Here is a 17,339-nt window from a genome sequence, read left to right as displayed (position 1 = left end):
GGCGTTTGCCATGCCTTGCTTTGCTAACTGTACGAAAAGACCTTCAGTGCCGTGACTGCTGGGGTAAGCCCGAGGACACCAGGCTGGAGCTGGCTTGTGAGGATGGGCTGCCAAGGCAGAAGCTCACTGGTCACTGTCACGCTTGCTGAGGGCTTCATGTCACAGCCACGGCAATTTTTCTGACTCCTGGTGAAGGGACTGAATAAGAGGGCATCATCTTGAGTCTGTGATACAGTAGTTTGGGAGCAGTAAGAAGATGACCCAAATGGCACAGATTACATGGTGCAAGCCTCCCTTTTTGCAGAAGCGATGAATGGGGCTTGCTTTCTCTTCTTGGCGTGTGGCACAGTAGAAGAGGTGGCTTATCTCCAGAGTGTAGTCATTAATTTTTTACAACAGTTTTCAAACAGGAAGTGTCATTGGGGTAATAACCACATCTCCCAGGCTGAACAAATGCCAAGTATGATGGCAGGATGCACTTAAGCCTGGCACATGGCTGCATTTCAGCGTTAATGGAAGAACCTTTACTGGGAAAGCCGTTTTCTCAAAAGAAAATAGTACCAGCAATTTCTGGTTTTCATCAGCTTTCTTGTCTGTGGACTCGCTGTGGCCTAATGAGGAAGAAAGAAGTATTAACTTTTTCACCAGTGGGACACTAGTGCCAGCTGGCCTACATTGTGCTGCTTTTGGGGGGATGTGTCACCTTTGGTGTCTTCTGCCTTCGTGCCACGGCTGAAGCTGCCTTGCTGGCTCCTGGCCATTCATGGGGCCACAGGTGCCTGAGCATGCTGGAGCTGGCACTTCTAAACTCGCACTTTCTTAGCAAGTGAACAGGCTGCTCTTGCAACAACATCTTTTCAGTCCCCCAGCACTTGCACAGAGGAGGCTTAAGTGAAATTTGTTGGTTTGACTTCTTGGTTCTGCCTCAATTGTGCCGGGGAGAAGATGGCTCAGATCAAACTTCCATCAAACTTCTGATCCGAAAAATTTCTGTTAAACCTAGTTAAGACTCAGAGAGAACAATTTAGGTGAAGTCTGTAAAACTAATTTAAATATGTGATAGGAAATAATCATGCAGGGTCAATAAGCTATGTCTAAGTTAGAGGGAGATATATACCCCTTTTTGCATGCGATGTTGCTGTGTTGTAGCTCTACAGTTTGCCCTTGCCACAGAGGAAATGCAGGTTTTTACACCTTTGCAAATGTAAATTCTTCCAGTTGCTCTTGTGTAGAGTGGTTTGGGGGTTGGATGTGGGATTTTTTTCTTGTTTGTTTTACTGTTCACTGAAATTGGGGTGCAAAGAGTATTTTAATCACTTTGGGATACTATCTTAAACCATGTTTGTAATATTGCTTTGAAAAAGGAAGATAAGCTCTCCTGATATCCCGTCCTTCTTTATTTCCATCCATAAAAACAGCCCTTATTTAGCTGGACGTAGAGAATATACAGCACATGGCAAAGGATGTGCCTTGCAAGTTCTCAAGGCTCAGCAAGTGTTGGCTTGGGTTTTGGAAAGAATTTAGTTGCTTAAAGATACAGTGGTAATTTTTGCTAGGCTCATGAGGCACTTAGGAATATCCAAATTTTAGCTTCCATGGAGTTGAAATCCATGTGGGATGGACCTGTAGCCTGCCTAAACATTGTTCCACTGTCTGAGATACCTCAAGATGATGGAAGTGTACTACCTGCTGAAAAGAAGCAGTCTGTCAGTTTGCTAAATATACTAGGAGCAGACTGAAGAAAAAAGTAAATGCGAAATGTCTAGCACGTGCACCACTGAATTCTCTGAATAAAAGATGCTGTCTTTGTGCAATTTTTCTTAAATCAGGCCCCCATCCCAATGCTGTTTGCCACAACTCAGGAAAAATACTTGCACTGTGGCTTTATTAAAAGTTTTGGGTCTTTTTTGCTATTCTTAATGTTTTATATCTAAGAACATGGTGGTTCATACAGTGAGCTGAAGCCTACCTCTCGACGGGCTTGCTTTGATTCTTGCACATACCGTAGAAATAATGCATAGACATCCAGAGGTCCATACAGCACACATCAGAAATCACTGACTTGGCAAATACAAAATGCTGAGTGACCTTTAATGGTGAAGTGTAATCATACAGACTTTGAATTAATATGCTGTTCACATTCACGCAGTTACAGCTCAGACAGCGTCAGCCTTTGCATAATAAAAAGCACTTAATTCAGTATAACAGCTGACTGCTTCCTAACAACTTCAACCGAACAACGAAGCAAACATTTCTTTAAGGGGAGAAAAATTCAAGTGCAGGTATAAAACAAGATGACCAGACTGAAAACAAATTTTACCTGCAAGTACTTGATACTGCTGCTAAGGCATCCCTTTTTTGTCACCGTTCCCATGCCTTTTTTCTCAGCAGCAACTCTTATGCTTCATTTCTGAATTGAGCCTCTCATCAGACACTGAACTTTTGTGAAGTCCGCCTTTGAGAGGGGAGAGCAGCTCTGATGGTATCTGTGCCCTTTCAGTTGTGCTCTCTCCAGCCTGACTGCTTCCCGGGAGGCTGCTCCCAGTGAACGCATCCCACGGCGCTGGGAGCGGTGCTGGGAGCTGCACAGGAAACCTGCAGTGCCCCGGTGCCTTTTGGCGAATCCCTGGTGTGAAGGTGTGGGGTGCACTGCGGTGAGGACTGAGGATTGGAGCTAGCTGGACGGTACCGAGCCTGCAGTCTGGCCGGTCCAGGGCCATGCCAAAGCCCGGTGAGCAGGTAAGAGTGGCTGGCTGCGGTGGTTTGGACCCAAGGTCACTTCAGCCCAGGAGCGCATAGGTGGTTGTGGATGTCAGCAGATGCCTGGGAAGAGTTCAGCTTGGAGCTTCATGAGAAGGATGCGATTTCTATGTGTGTTGTGGATTTGTATCCCTGGAGCTTGTTCACCCTCCTTTTCAGCTCCTGTAGGATTTTGGTTTCCATGACATTGCTTTGCAGGGAGGTGTGTGACTTTGACTACAAACTGTGTGAGGAACCATCTCCTGTTTGGTGTGATGCTGTCTCTCAATACCTTCTTTTGATGTCCTCTGGCTGCTGTGTTAAAAGAGGTGGTGAATCACGGATTGCTTTTCGCCTTTTTCAGACTCCTTATGACTGCAAGCATCTCTGCCACGTGTCTCTCCACTGCCTCTTTCCTTCAGCTGAGAAGTCCTAGCTGACTTGGTTACCCCTTTCTATAATGCAAACTTCTCTGCTGGACAACGGCTATAGGCAATGCCCTCACGCAAGTGCTTTCTTTCCTCCCCCACCTTCTGGCCCTCTACACGTCTCCCTGCAACTCCTGATAGTTAGGAATTAGTTTAAAACCGGAGCTGAGATTTGTTCTCTTCCAAAACCTTTACTAGTGTTAACTTCTGGCAGCTCCAGCTGAGATTCAACCAGGCAAAACTCCTGTTCTTTTGAGGCTTAATATATTTTACTAATGCTTTAATTTAAGAATTGCAAACACCTATATTAGCGTGTGGGGGTGTGTGTGTGGGGAAAAGACAAACGTGGTGTATGAGGTCACGTGGAGGTAAAAACTACAAGCCTTGCTAGCAGGCTTTTTATGAGCACCAGCACTCTCTCTGCTCTCTCTTGTGCTGTCAGCGCACTAGCTTTCACCAGCTAGCAAGTTTAGCTCCAGCTTTCTGCATTTCATCCTGTTACTTAGGAAGGTGACTTAAGAAAGGCTCAACAGAAATAGTCTTTTCAGAACAATTAGTACAACCTGTTAAAAGCAGTGAGGCTTGCTAAGCTCACGCCCACACAGGACTGATAACAGTGCTTGAAAATAAGGGCTGACCACTAGTTGTGCCAGGCTGTTGCGGGGGCTGTCCGTCTGTGATAGCAGAGGCAAGAGGTCTGAATTTGTGATTCTGTAAAAACTTGACCATGGCGTTGCCGCTTGATTCACATGGTCCTTTTGCTCTTCTGGGAACTTCCTGGAGAAGGTTGTAACTCTGTGGAAAACTTATATCCACCATTCCTGCCTTTCTTTTTATTATTTTTTTTTTATTTAAGCTAGCTCCATTACTAGTTACTGTATTTCTGTCAGTCTTTGGGGAAACTCCTGGGGTGCAGAAGACAAGATGAAGATAGATGTTTAAACTCCTCCTGATAGTCAGCATACACTCCTCAAACAGTCAGCATCAACTGACTGTATCAGGGTATATGATAGGCTGCTGCGAGGCATTTGGCTTTTTTGCTGCTAGAGATGTTGGTGAAGCAATGAGAACAGAACAAGCACAGCCTGGGATTAGAAGTGGTCCAGGTGTGGCTGTGAAGTCCTCCATAGCTGGATGCCTGTCCTTTACAGGCATCCTGCAGAGGCTTTTTCCTGCTTCCTTGTGGTAGTGCTGATGGCTCCGTTGCGGCCGCTGCGGCATCTCCCCAGTAGCCTCCTTGAAACCACCAGAAAACACTGTGCCACCAGTGCAGAGGCTGTCACCCGCTGTCAGGGAGCTGGCACCCATCCGCTGGGCGGCCAAGGGGGAAGGCAGTCAGCCCTGGGAAAAGGAGCTGTGCACGTGCAAGAGTGTGCAAAACTGGCGCTCCCCTGAGGCTGCCTCATGGTATGGCTTAGCTGTGGAGAGACCCCCACCCCAACTAGCCAGTTCCTCCAGGTTTTCCAGTAAGCCTAGGAGAATTGGAGTAACATTTCTTTCTGTGGGTAGAGTGGCTGGGTTCTATTAAGACAGCTTCCAGGGGTCCCCCTGAGGATGCTTTGACCTCTCTGTCCCGGCTCATAGCCCTTCGTGAAAGGTCCTTAAACCCCTTCCTGCTGATGTTTTCCTTTAGCATGACTGGTCTCCTGCTGTCCAGTATTTTGGCTGACTCTTGCTCCCTGAAGGCTCAAGCTTGGGCACCCATCCCATTCTGCTTTTTCCCAAGCACCATTTTCCCAGGTCTCGTGCGAGGAGTCAGTCTGTCTAACAGCATCTGTCCTCTCAGGGGGTCTGAGAAACTACAGACTGACATTCGCCAGTTAATTATCTGCTCTTTCGAATGCTTCATCCGTATTAGACGTTTTCAAAGAAAACACGGGACCTGAAGTGTGAGTGCTTCAGGAGGCATGGGTTCACGCTGGCTGTTTGTGCTCAGACTGACCCATTCCTTGTCTCAGCAGCTGTGGACAGTGTCATCTCCTTCCACTGAGACCCACAGGGATGCAGCCCAGCTCTCCTGTTCTCTCAGCTGCAAATGGTGGTGAGAGAACAAGACTTTGATATTTCTCAATGAAGGAAACAGTATGTCCCAAAATAGGCTCCAACCAGAACCTCAGTTAAATTCAAAAGAGCTTAGGTGCTTTCCTTCCATGGACAAAGGAGAAGCATTTTCTTCAGGCTTGGATGACTTACCATGCCTATCTAAAAATCACTGGGATTTTGGGAGGGCAGTTTGAGAGGACCTTATGACTGGAGTTGAAATCAAATTCATCCAGAGCGAGACACTCTGCTTCAGGAAAGGCTGCAGCCAACTCTCATCAGAGGCCTGCCTAAAGCCGCCTCTCAGGGCTGAAGTGTGGCAATGGTTTCTCCTTGCAGCTACTGACTCTCTGCTCCAGTTTGCACATTCAGAGAGCAGAGTGGAGCAGAGGCAGTATGTGTGCTTCATGCTGGGATGCTGGAGCAGCAGCATCCCTGAGGTCTTAGCATCCTACTGCTGTTCAGTTCAGTGCTGAGACAGGGATTCAGCAGCTTTGCTTCCTGTGCTAACTTGAAGCTACCAGGAGAGCCATGGGCACATCCTAAACAATGTCTGCTCCCTCAGCAAGGGACAAAAGTCCAGTGAGGTGGGACCTCTGTTGACCCATGCCAATGCCTTGTGCGAGCTCAACAGAAACTGGTCCAGTGTGTTGGCAGGAGCTCTGAGGGGTGAGGACTGCCATGTCTAAGCTAATGCAGTCTGATGAATGTTATACAAAATTCACCCAAGAGGCAAATGCAGCCTCCTCAGCTCCTGACCAACAACCGTGACCCAGAGAAGTAGGCCTGATCAAACATGTTCAAACAGGCAGAAAGCACTGCAAGAGTGGTGAATGAGTGGGCAGGAACTCACTGCCACTCTGCCCAGAGTATAATTGGACTAAAGAACAGTGTGTGTGTGGCTCATGAGAAATGTATGTACAGCTGGCCTGATTTAAGGGGATTGATGCTCTGAGCAAGTGTCACTGTCTCCGGCAGTGACAAACACCAGATGCATCAAAGGTGGTAGCTAAAGCCCTCTGAGGGAAGCAATTATGAAATGAGCTGACCTGGATGCAGATTTCTTTGCCCTTGAGCTGAGGGAGAAGGCTTAAGCAGGAGTTTTATATCCCTTCCAATCTTGCTTGTATTTAATCCTTGCTAATGCAGCTTGGAAAGCACCATGAACATTTCTCCAGCCTTACTCTGAGCTCCTGGGTTCAGGGCATGATGACTTCTGCAAGTTTTGGGTGAGTGGCAGATTGAAAGAAGAAAAAGAGAGCACATGTTCTCTCTCAATTTTCTGTTTTCTGGGATTTTTTTTCTGTTTTTTTTCTGTCTCTAAGGAAGGACAACAGTAAAGCAATAGTCTTAAAAGCCAGCTCTGACCTCATAGCATCCTCATTCTCTCCCCCTCTTTCTTTTTCTTTTTAATATCTCTTGTTTGGATGAAATACCATAAACTTATCCTTAAGCCTGGATCTGGAGGCTCTGAACTGCTTTACCTTTACACATCTTTATAGTGCTCTGACAGCCTAAGTAGATGTTAGGTTCAACTGTTCCCATGCACAAGCCAGCATCTGTAATTCTTATCAGCGATGCTGAGCACTTCTGAAAATCAAGTTATCCCTTTCAGATGCTAAGACAAACGTCTTGCAGTCTCCACTTAGGCACCTAACTCTGATAAATGCTGCCCTGTATACCGAAAACCCATTAATTTAAGAAATAATTTCTGCCTATTGTTGGATGATGCAGAGGGTACTGTGAGACTCTCCTTCATTGCTTTATGGTAATGTACAGGCGAATATAGACCCTTGGAAGATGGGCTTGCTGGCAGGGAAGCTCAGTGCAGCAGATGTCTGTGAAGCCTCAGAGAGCAGGGCTGAGGGATGGAGATGCTGCGTCCCAGAGGTGTGTAGATCAGAAATTCCTAACTGCTCAGGAACTGGACTGCTCTGTCCATTTTATTTTCCTTTTCATTCATGTGTGAGTGGGATTTGGCACCAGCTAGTTTAGCCGTCCCATCCCTTTGCACCCATCTGGGTAGGCTGAATTTTTGTTTGGCTCTGTAAGCTATTCCTGTCCAGGCTATTGCAGACTGAGAGCCTCCTCCTGTGAGCTCTGGGTCCAGCTGTTCCTTTTCTAGCCCTTCCTGCCCCCCCGCTTCCTGCAAATGAATGCAGCCCTGTAAAAGCAGGGGAGACATGGAGGCTTCTTCCAAGCTCATTTCATCGTGCTTGTGATGATAGTCATCTTTGTGCTAGAAAGCCCTTCATCTGTTTTGTCACATTTTCCCCACAGTATTTGTTAGGCTAATGTTAGCAGGTCCGTTGAAGTACCCGATGGAGCCCTAGTGATGAACAGTTGGAGCAGTGAATGGTAAATAAATATATCCAAGACCCCTGCCTTAAGATCTACTGCCCACTTACATCAGAGGTGTGTTGGACTAAATCCTGCAGAACTGGTGCAATGCAGAAAGGTGGCACAAGATATGGGGTTAAAAGGCCAGGAAAACCTGGAGCAAAACAGTTCTAGGACATGGGGCAAGATAGTTATTTGCCGATATGCTCTTGGAATAAAATGTAATTGTTGGGAGAGCTGGCCTTGGAGGAATGTATGGATTTGTAATTCCATCCATCTCTGATTAAAGAGACTTGACCGTGTGTTCCTGCGAATTATGTGTCTCCTGTACTTTGAATTTCTGTTTGTAGCTGACGCTTACCCTAAGGTATTTGGTGGAAGTGCATAAAAGTTATTGTTGTCCTGGGGGGCAAAATGCTCCATCTGGCTTCTTTCTTTTAAAGAGTATTTTTGTAAGCTAAGGCCTTTGCCAATATGAACCATGCAAGGACTTGCTATGCCGTAACAATTGGCTGCCTCAAACATAGGATATGTATATAAAGGTTACTGAAGAATTTATAGAGTTAATGATTTATTTCATCTGTCACTTCAGACAGAAGAATTATAAGCTCCATCTTGCCCAGCTAGGAAGAAACTTAATGCCGACCTGCAAACAGTTTTTGCTCTAGTTTATTGCTGGTGTGTGCTTTATCTTGGAGATTTTATTTGTTCCCACCTGTTCTGAAAACTCATTTTCATCTTAGTCCTGCAGCCTTTCTCTTCTCTGGGAAACTGGACCTTCACTGTGTCTAGCTGCTTCTTATGAGTAGGAAGCAGTGGGAAGGTGCTGGTGGCACCAGGCCGGGGTGGCATTGGGATGCTTGATCCGTCCGTCCATCCATCCCTCTCCAGGTGCTCCCCTGCTAGCTGGGTAGACCACCCTGTCCCTCCTCCCCACCTCCTGGCCACAGAGGCAGGTTTGACATGTCGGTATCGTCATAAGAACAGGTTGGGCTATTGTCCTGATCTAGATGGAGGTGGTCAGGTGTGGGCTGCTCAACAGGGACCCTCAGACATCACTCACCACATGTTTGCATACCTTATTATCCTTTTTCCCATTTTTGAACATCCTTGTTGTAGCCCTTGCTCCTCCCTTTCTCCACCCCAGTCTTCTCCCAAAGAAACAGCCTGCCCCATTTATGGTTTTCCCATGGGTCCCAGTTCTGCAACATCCATACTCAAATTTGCTATTTCTGATACTATTCCCTAGGCATTTTTAACCCTAACTGGTGTTACTGAGATGGTTGCCCAGTGCTGCTGGCCTTGCAGCGGGCAAGCCAGCTAAAGATGTGAGGGGTTGGGTGCTCTGACATCACTGCTTAATACTGAAATGCTTGGGTTTGAAGACAGAGAGGTGAGCTCTTCAAAAGCACTCTTGAGTTGGCCCATGTGTGCTCTGGTTGATCTTGGTGGTGGTAAGAGTTAAATGAACACTTTGAAAATCCTACCTGACAGCCCACCTGAAGGGATTTCATGTTCCTACTGCTGTTTTTTCACCGAAAGGTATATAAGCTTTGTTTATTTTGACTCTACAGGCTGAAGCACTTGTGTGGGATAATGATGTATCAGCTCATGCCCAGACTGTTGCCAAGGCCAAATATGAATTTTTATTTGGCTTGGAAGAAGAGAAGCGTTCAGAAATGGGTAAGTGCTATTTATTACTATTGAGTTTACTATTTGGGGGGGGGAATAATAATCTCTTAAGCCACTCAGGAAAGTTTTGCAGAAGCTGCTCCCTAATGATCCCACAAGGGCTCGCTCACTGTGCTATGCTGCCCTTTGCCGGACCACAGTCCAAGTACCAGACCACACAAGCCTGCCGATTTGGCCCCAGAAAATGACAGCAGTTCCCTCTCTTACACCCCCCCCCCCCCCGCTTTCTCTTTGGCTCACCTGGGCCACCTCAATGTGACAGTGGGGGCTCATGTGCTGGAGACATGTTTGCGGAGGGAATCTCAGCACTTCTCTGCAGCGCAGTTGTTCCAGCCACATGTTCTGCAATTGCACATGCTGAAACACGGCCATCTCTACCTGGAGGTTCTTCCAGGAATGCCCTTTGTGGTCTGCATGCTGCTCTTCCCGCAGCTAGAGGTAGATAAGATTTTAATTTAGATATGGTATATTTAGAGGTGGTATCTGAACTGCTCCATCCTCTGTAGTTAATAATTCAAGAAATCCAGGCGCAGTATCTAATGTTATGCTAAGGATCAGCCTTGTTTCTGTTCTTTTCTTAGAATACAGGGTGTTTTCTACCTTTTCGCAGCCCAAGCTTAGAAGAAAAGAAATGTCATTACTATACCTATTTCTCTTGCCTCATTGTAATTATCAACAATCTCTGCCTTCTTTGCAAAAGTATTTCCTCAGGCTGTTCTCTTTGCACCTTGATCCTTTCTAATTGCAAACTTTCTGGAATGTCACTTTTAATTAAAGAAGACTCCCTTCTTGCCAGAGAAGGGCAGCACTTCCGTACAGAAACAAGCTGTGTAGGCTCCTCCACTTCAGTTAGGAAAGGGGGGGGGGGGGGGAAGGGAAAAAAAAAAAAGCAGAACTGAAGTCTGGAAAGTGAGTAAACAGTTTCTCCCTGGATTTTCTAAAGTTTGGTCTTCCATTTGGGAAATCCTAATTGCAGAGTGGAGGGGGAAAAACCCAAACAACGAAAGTGTCCTCATTTAGGAATTTTAAAAACTTTTACAAATTGCCACAAAGTGTGTATCAGATTATTACATGAATCATGATGACCTCATTTCTTGTTTGAAGAGACACAGTGTGAGAGCACTGTCAGCAGCCATTAGTACATTTCCGGAGATTGGCATTAAATAAAGTATGCTGCGTCTAATAAATCCAAGTGAATCTATTGTTATTACTAACCAAAACAATTATCAAATGTGATGGGTATTCTGAGCTGACTGAGTACTGAGCCCTCAAATAAAGGGTGGCAAAGAATAAGCCAGATATATTGGTTTATGTGTGTACTTTTCTGTATTTTTCCTGTGCTGCTTCTTGCCTTGTTTCTGAATCTGCTTCTGTTTCTTTATTAATCAGAAACTACCATTAGGGGCTAACAATCAGTGAAATGGGAGTGACTTCAAAGGAGTGTTAACATATATTTAACGGTGGTTAACATATAACATTTGTGAATTGCACCCGAAAACTGGGTGACCTTGTGCCTACCCAGACTGGCTTCATGCTGTCCCAGACAAATGCATACTCTTCCTCCTCCTCCAGGAAGATGTTTGACTGTAATGGATAGATGAGAGTGGTGCTGCCCCTTCTATTTTGTTTCTTCAAGTGAACAGATTTTAACTGCTTATTAACTGGAGATGAATGAGGACAGGGTGATTGAGGACACAGTAGTACAAACCCAGGGCTATGTGCACCAAATCCTGGCTTCCTTTGATTTGACATATGTTGAGTATGTCGTGACATACGTTTTGCGGGGAAGCAGCTATGCCTGAAAGTCTTTCTGTCATTCTATGCGTTAGATGGGGAGGGAAAAAATGCCACCAAAAATCCAAACAAACCTGCTTCTTTCTGAAGTTGCCTTTAAAAGAAAGAAGACATGGCTTTTGTGGGTCAAAGTATGAAAGATTTCAAGCAAACGAGTGATGGGGGCAGGGCCAGGAGAAGTACTGGTTTTTAAACTTGATCAAGAGAACAGCTTGTCACTGTGGGCAGTAAAGCTGAACTTTAATTTATCTAACCCAAAGCAGTTCACCCGTGCCTTGGCTGGCCTCAGAAACTGAGAATGTAACACGTAAGCTGCTGAACGGCTTAATTACTTCTGCCTCCCAGTTTATCCTTTCCCTTTCGGCCACAATCATATTACTGAAGCCCTGCTGGATACTGTTGAGGGTATACATTTTTTAATTGGGTATTAAAATACTTGCATTGGACAAGCCAATTCACGAAGAATGAAGAATAATTGGGGCCGGCTCTAGGAAACACTTCTGTTTGCCTAGGTGGGAGATGGCTGACTTTGTTAATAAGCTGCTGTGCTGATTTTTACCTTCCAGGTTGAAGCTTGTGGTCATTTTCACAGGTGAGAGGAAGGGAAAAAAAGGTTAGATGCCTGTAGAAGAGGTGTTTCATTGATGATATTCAAATGCTAATAAAGCTGCCACATTAAAAACAGTTCCTCCTCATTTCTCTCCTTTGCTGCCCTCAGTCTGGTTTTATCTGGGATATTTGTGATCCCTGATGTACTCATGTGCTCTCATCTTTACTGTGTAATGCCTTGTCTGGCTCCTCTCCTCTCCTCTGTTTGTGTCTCCTCTCCTCTGTTCGTCTCTGTTCATCTCTCCTCTCCTCTGTTCGTCTCTCCTCTCCTCTGTTCATCTCTGTTCGTCTCTGTTCTCCTCTGTTTGTCTCTGTTCTCCTCTCCTCTGTTCTCCTCTCTCCTCTCCATTGCCCATCCTCCTGCCCTGGATGCATCACTCAGAGCAGAAGCAGGTCCAGGCCCCTGGGACCCTCATCGCATCGTGGGAGGGCTCGGGGCTGTACATCTCTCTGCAGACCCCTGCTTGTGGGGCTGCTTCTTGCTGCCATGTGAGCGGGGAAGATGCACCACGCACGGCCACGCGTCCCTGTGCCTCCTGGCCACCTTCCTCGGTGAAAACCCCAGCCTTCTGCCTTCCAGCAAAAGAAAATGTTTTTTAAAAACTGAATTTGGCTGGGTTGCACAAGACGTCTTCTCAGCCTCATTGACATAAAGGGTGCTTGTTTTATATGGAAATACACCCTTCTCTGGAACTGGCTGTGGAAACAGTGATCTCTATTGAGCAGCCTTATCTTGAGGCTTGGGTGCTCTACAGAGTACTGATTTATGTGACTTTGCAGTGAATACGTTTAAAAAAGAAAGAAAAATTCCTGACAACATGACTTAGTCCTAACAAGTGCTTCCTTGGGGAAAAAAGAGGGGGATCCTACAAAATAATTGCTTGAGTAAACATGAAAGCCAAGTACCCCATAATTCCTGTTATATGAGACTATAAATCCAAGACAGTTGTTAGGAAGAAAATAGCTTCTTAAGACTCATAAACAGTCTTTTCTCTGATGCTTCTAGGAGAAAGCTTTCACACACACACACCCACACACCTCCTGGTGTAACAGAGGGTTTAATCTTACCTTTCACAAAAAAGCCATGTACGGAGAGTCCCCATGTTGCTGTGCAAATCTGGTCTATCCCAACAGCTGCTGGAATAACCTTGGTTTTGAATTCTGGGTGAAACAAATAGCTTTTTGGAAAGCCTGTCACTTGCTGTTTTGTGTACAGTGAGGTGTCATGAGGCAACTGAGCTCCTCTAACAGCTTGCTTCTGCCAAAAGAGATGGTCCCAGCCACGTGCTGCAGCGGACTGTCTCATGTTAGTTCTTGTGCTCATCTGTTTTCTTAGCAAGCTCAAGCCAGCAAAACCAGTAACAAACCCAAAACAATGCCCAAAAAACAATTCTAAAAAAGGTTTACTTTCTCCTGGCAATGTGCACTGAATCACCTCTGCAAGGGGTCAAACAGTGCCAGAGCTGACACATGAAAGAAAAACGAAATGCATACTTTAATCCATGCAACCTACTCATTACTGAACCTGAATCATGGAAATTATTGCTTTTGCTGTAGAATTGCTTTACCTTGTTTCAGGAGCAAAGGAAGCACACAATGGCTCCTTTCTTTGTAGAAGCAAAGCCTTTTCTGGTCCTGTGATGCTGATTTAAACAGCGTTAAGAAAATTACTCCAGTAACTTTCTGTAAAATGGGTATCACTAACTTACTAGGCTGTCCTTTGCTCTTCTGCCTCGCTTGCTTCCTCTGTGTCACTTCAAGCCATCCGTGTCCAGCTCTGCTGCATCCTCCTTGCACTGCATGGATGTGGCACCTTCCTGATCCTCACTCTAAAAACTGCCTTTAGACCACAGTCACTCACACACTGCATCACTCTCATGCTAGATCAGATCACTGACTGTAGTCTTGCCCAGTGCTTCAACTGCATCCCTTTCCATTTCGATGCATCACCCTTTGTCATGTTTTCATCTCTTGGTCTTTCCATCTCCAGGCAATCCTGAAAGTCTGGGCTCCCTGGTCTGGTATCTTCCTCTGCAGCTCTGCTTTCCTGAAAAGGTACAATTGCCTGCATTTTCTGAGGGCTGAAGGATTGCCCGATTTTCACATTCATGTTGTGTAATTACAGGGGACAGAGCCTGTGAGGGTAGGTATGTCAGATCTGCATTTAAGAGTATGTCCTGCAGCTTTTATCAGGGACACATGCAAGGCTGGAATCTGGAAAGCTCAGACCTGTGGTGCCCCCACACACTTAATTAAAATTCCATCATCCTGTTGTGCATACTTGACTCTATCAGGGTTTTTTTGTTGTTGTTGTTGTTGTTTCTAGTACCCCACTGCATTTTCTGACACACTGAAGACCTGCAGAAGTTTTTAAACAGTAGTGTGTAATCAATATAATAAATACGTTTTCTCATAGGTATCCCTGATGTTTGGTATTGCTGGTTCACAATGATGCAAAGAGAAGGTTAACTTTTTAAATCTAAGGTCTCCAGAGGTACTGCACTAGAAGGTATTTTTCCGGTTGAGTTTGTGCACTCTGAGAAGTGATCACCTCTCTGGCACCAGCACATGGACAGGCTGTGCCGAGTGCTCCTCTTTCACTCCAATGCAGAGTAAACCAAGTGATTTTAAACTACTGCTTGGATGCTCTGAAGAGCAGCAAGGTCCTACAGTGCTGTCAGAAGAGCACATCTGACTGTGCATATGGACAAATTAATGCTGGTGAAGAAGGACAGGTTGCACTGTGCTCTGCATCTCAGCTGCATGATGTGGACCTGTCTTTGCTGTCTCTCCCTTTGAATTTCTGAGTTCTGCTTCCCAGGGCTGGCAAAGGCTGGGGTGTGCTCTGGAGCCGTCAGGCGTGGCATGACGGATGTCTGTGTTTCCAGTCCGAGGGAAGGGAAAACTAGAGGGGTGTGAGGCACTATGCTAGGTCCCTTGCTCTGCAGGAGGAAACTGGATGTCTTGTGACCTGTACTTGAAAGCTGGATAGTTGAAGTTATCATCAGCTGCAGGGAGGAGATGACCACATCCTGGACTTGGTAAACAACAGAGTTGTTTGAAGGCCAAGGGTTTAGTACAAATAATCATTAAAACATGGGCTGTTTGTTTATTGTTTTTTAAAGGTGCAGAGTTAAGCACTCAGAAGTTAGGAAATGCCAGAGTTAAGGCAGTAATTACCTCCCTGTCTGTGGGCTGTCGGCCGAAGCCGAGAGCCGTGCTGACATGAGTGCACAAATATTTTGGGGGCCTGGTAGTGCTGGCAGCCCGTCGGTGGTGCCTGGCCGCTTCAGATGCTCTGAGCACACGTGGCGCAGGCTGAGCTCAGCTGAAGCTGGCAGGGCTCAGAAACACTTCCCGGAGGCGGTCTGGCCCTTCTCTTCAGTCGTGCAGACAGAAAACGATGCATCCAGGTCAGTGGGCACAACAGGAGAGGCTCAGACAGCGGACTTGGCCGGCTGTAGGCGGGTATGGCTGGGGACAGCTGCACTTTTGCTTGTTGTCGCCATGGGCTCCTCTCCTTGGCTTCAGCCCCATCACCTGGTGAGATAGGCAGCACACCAACACAAGCCCTCCATCGTGCCGTAGCCTTGATTCATCTCTGAAGCCTTCTGAAGGAAAAGACGCATGTTATCCTGCTGCTGGAGACGGCTTGGTAATAAACATGGCGAAGGCGTTTAATTAAAATTATGTGGGTAGATGCAGTTCAGGCCTGGTATTGCACTGAAAAAGTGTAACAGGGTACAGCAAGTGTTTTTCCTCTTTGTAGTTCACCACTTTAACAAGTGCCTTCTGCTCTAGACCCCCGCGTTGTTTACTGAACTCTGTCCAGCTTCCTGAGGAAGAGAATCTCATTCACTGTGCGAGCTTGCTGAAAAGTTACAGTGCCATGTCCAGCTGCGCCTTTAGCAGCAAATACTGGGAGCCCGGGAGAGACACATGTCCCTCTGTGCCCTATTTCTGTTTTAGCTGGGTGCGTAACTTGATATCCAGCTCCTGTGGTGCTTTGAGGACTGCTTAGCAAGCTTTCTCTTAGCCGGGCTAATTGGTCCCGAACCCTGAAATGCAGTAAAGGACATCCTTTCCTGCGGATCTGCCTAGTTTCTTTAGCGTCTGCTGGAAAAATCCAGAGTTTCTGAGATCTGTGAGTAGTAGCGTGGGTTTTCTTAAGCCATTGTTGCTTGCTAAAAGTCTGGTGATATGTTTTTATCTGAAGAGATCTTTCTATTTGAAGGGCTTCTGGAGGGTTTTAGAAAGTTTCTTTAAAAATACAATATTTAAAATACGTAACATTAAGTACAAGTGGATTCAGAGAGGCTGTAAAGTCTTTGTAGATGCTGCAAGTGTCAAAACAGCTATAGGCTGTCGCTGCTCCAGAAGTTTGCTCTTTCAGCTGAAGGCTCTTTGAGAGCTTTTAGAGTAATTCTTGCTATCACTGTGTGTATCTACACTTCGAAAATCACCTGTTAGCCACTTCCTTTCTAAGTCACAGCAGTGGAAAAATGGAAAATTTCAGATTCTTTTTGGATCTGTCTTTTGAATTTTGGTGTTAAGACTTTCCCAAATACAAGTCTTAAACCAAAACTTGAGATTCACACAGCCATGTCATTCCAGGCAGTGGGGCTTTAAAGAAGAAAAGTGCATTAAATATAGTAAGACTCACCCACGCTTTTACATCAGGATAAAGAGCCCAGATACTCCCTTTGTATTCCCTTCTGTTCCTGCTCATGCTAGCAGCTGTTTCGCTCTACTCTTCTGCTTTCCAGGGTAATGACTCTTGGGACCGAGCTATCTCACTGACCATCTGTGGCCCATGCAGCAATTTGTAGTGGATAATCCCTCACACTAAACTCTCCCAGCATGTGCTGCGTGTTAATTTTGGACTTTGTCCTGTTCTGAGCTCACTGTAGGCCTGTGAGCTGCTGCGGCAAGGTGCCATCCTTCCCGCAGCCCGGGGAAAGGTGCGGGACTCCCTGGAGGACTCTTCATTCAGAGTGGTTGGGGTTACGCAAGTGCCCCCAAACCCTGTTTACCACTGGGAAATAGTTAAAATCTGTGGGGAAAAAAAATACGCAACCAAGTCACAGCATTGCTTACCTAACGTTTTCCATCAAGAACAGGGTTAGAAGGTTTGTCATTTAAAAAAACCCAAAACCCACATGCTCTCAAACAGGCACACAGTGACCCGGGTATTTTACATGCTCTTTTGATCATTGCTTTCTTAACAGGCAGGATTTACATCCTTACCTGGCAGCTTTTCTCAGTCGCTGTTTTTCAAGCCATGATATCTTGGGCATCACATCACCACCTGACTCCAGGTGCTGGGACTCGGCTAGCAGAGAGATTTGTGATGAATTTACCAAGTGTGGGCATGGCTGTCCTGTGGCAGACTGAAGGTTCGCTTAACACAGCCTCTGGCTGCCCCAAACCCCCAGAATTTAGGGAACTATGCAAGACCAGCAGTGAGCAGTACTTCTCTGATAACTTCTTCCACTGTGCAGCAAGCCGTGGGTGCGGGATTTCCTGAGCATTTCCTGCCCCTGGGTGCTTGCAGGGGGATTATTTTCTTCCCTGAACTGGTCAGTTTAATTTCAGGGTAACCCTGAGCCGCTGGCTGCCATACCACTGCCTGGCTGTGTGTGCATCGTGGGTGCAAGGCGCACGCTGCCTGTGCACGCTACGGGGTCTGTCCCACTG

General features: G+C 46.1%; 1 protein-coding gene across 1 annotated transcript in view; it reads left to right on the top strand.

Annotated features, from left to right (window-relative positions):
- Positions 1 to 17,339, top strand: part of PSD3 (pleckstrin and Sec7 domain containing 3) — a 120,588-nt gene that overhangs the window by 3,639 nt on the left and 99,610 nt on the right. The window contains exon 2 of the mRNA XM_049795262.1: positions 9,122 to 9,230. Coding sequence (XP_049651219.1) covers positions 9,122 to 9,230 — 109 coding nt within the window. The remainder of the gene's footprint in view (positions 1 to 9,121; positions 9,231 to 17,339) is intronic.

This window comes from Accipiter gentilis, chromosome Z (assembly GCF_929443795.1).
Source record: "Accipiter gentilis chromosome Z, bAccGen1.1, whole genome shotgun sequence".
NCBI classification, from domain to species: domain Eukaryota; kingdom Metazoa; phylum Chordata; class Aves; order Accipitriformes; family Accipitridae; genus Astur; species Astur gentilis.
Note: the sequence above shows the minus strand (reverse complement) of the source record. Positions and strands in the feature narration are given on the sequence as shown.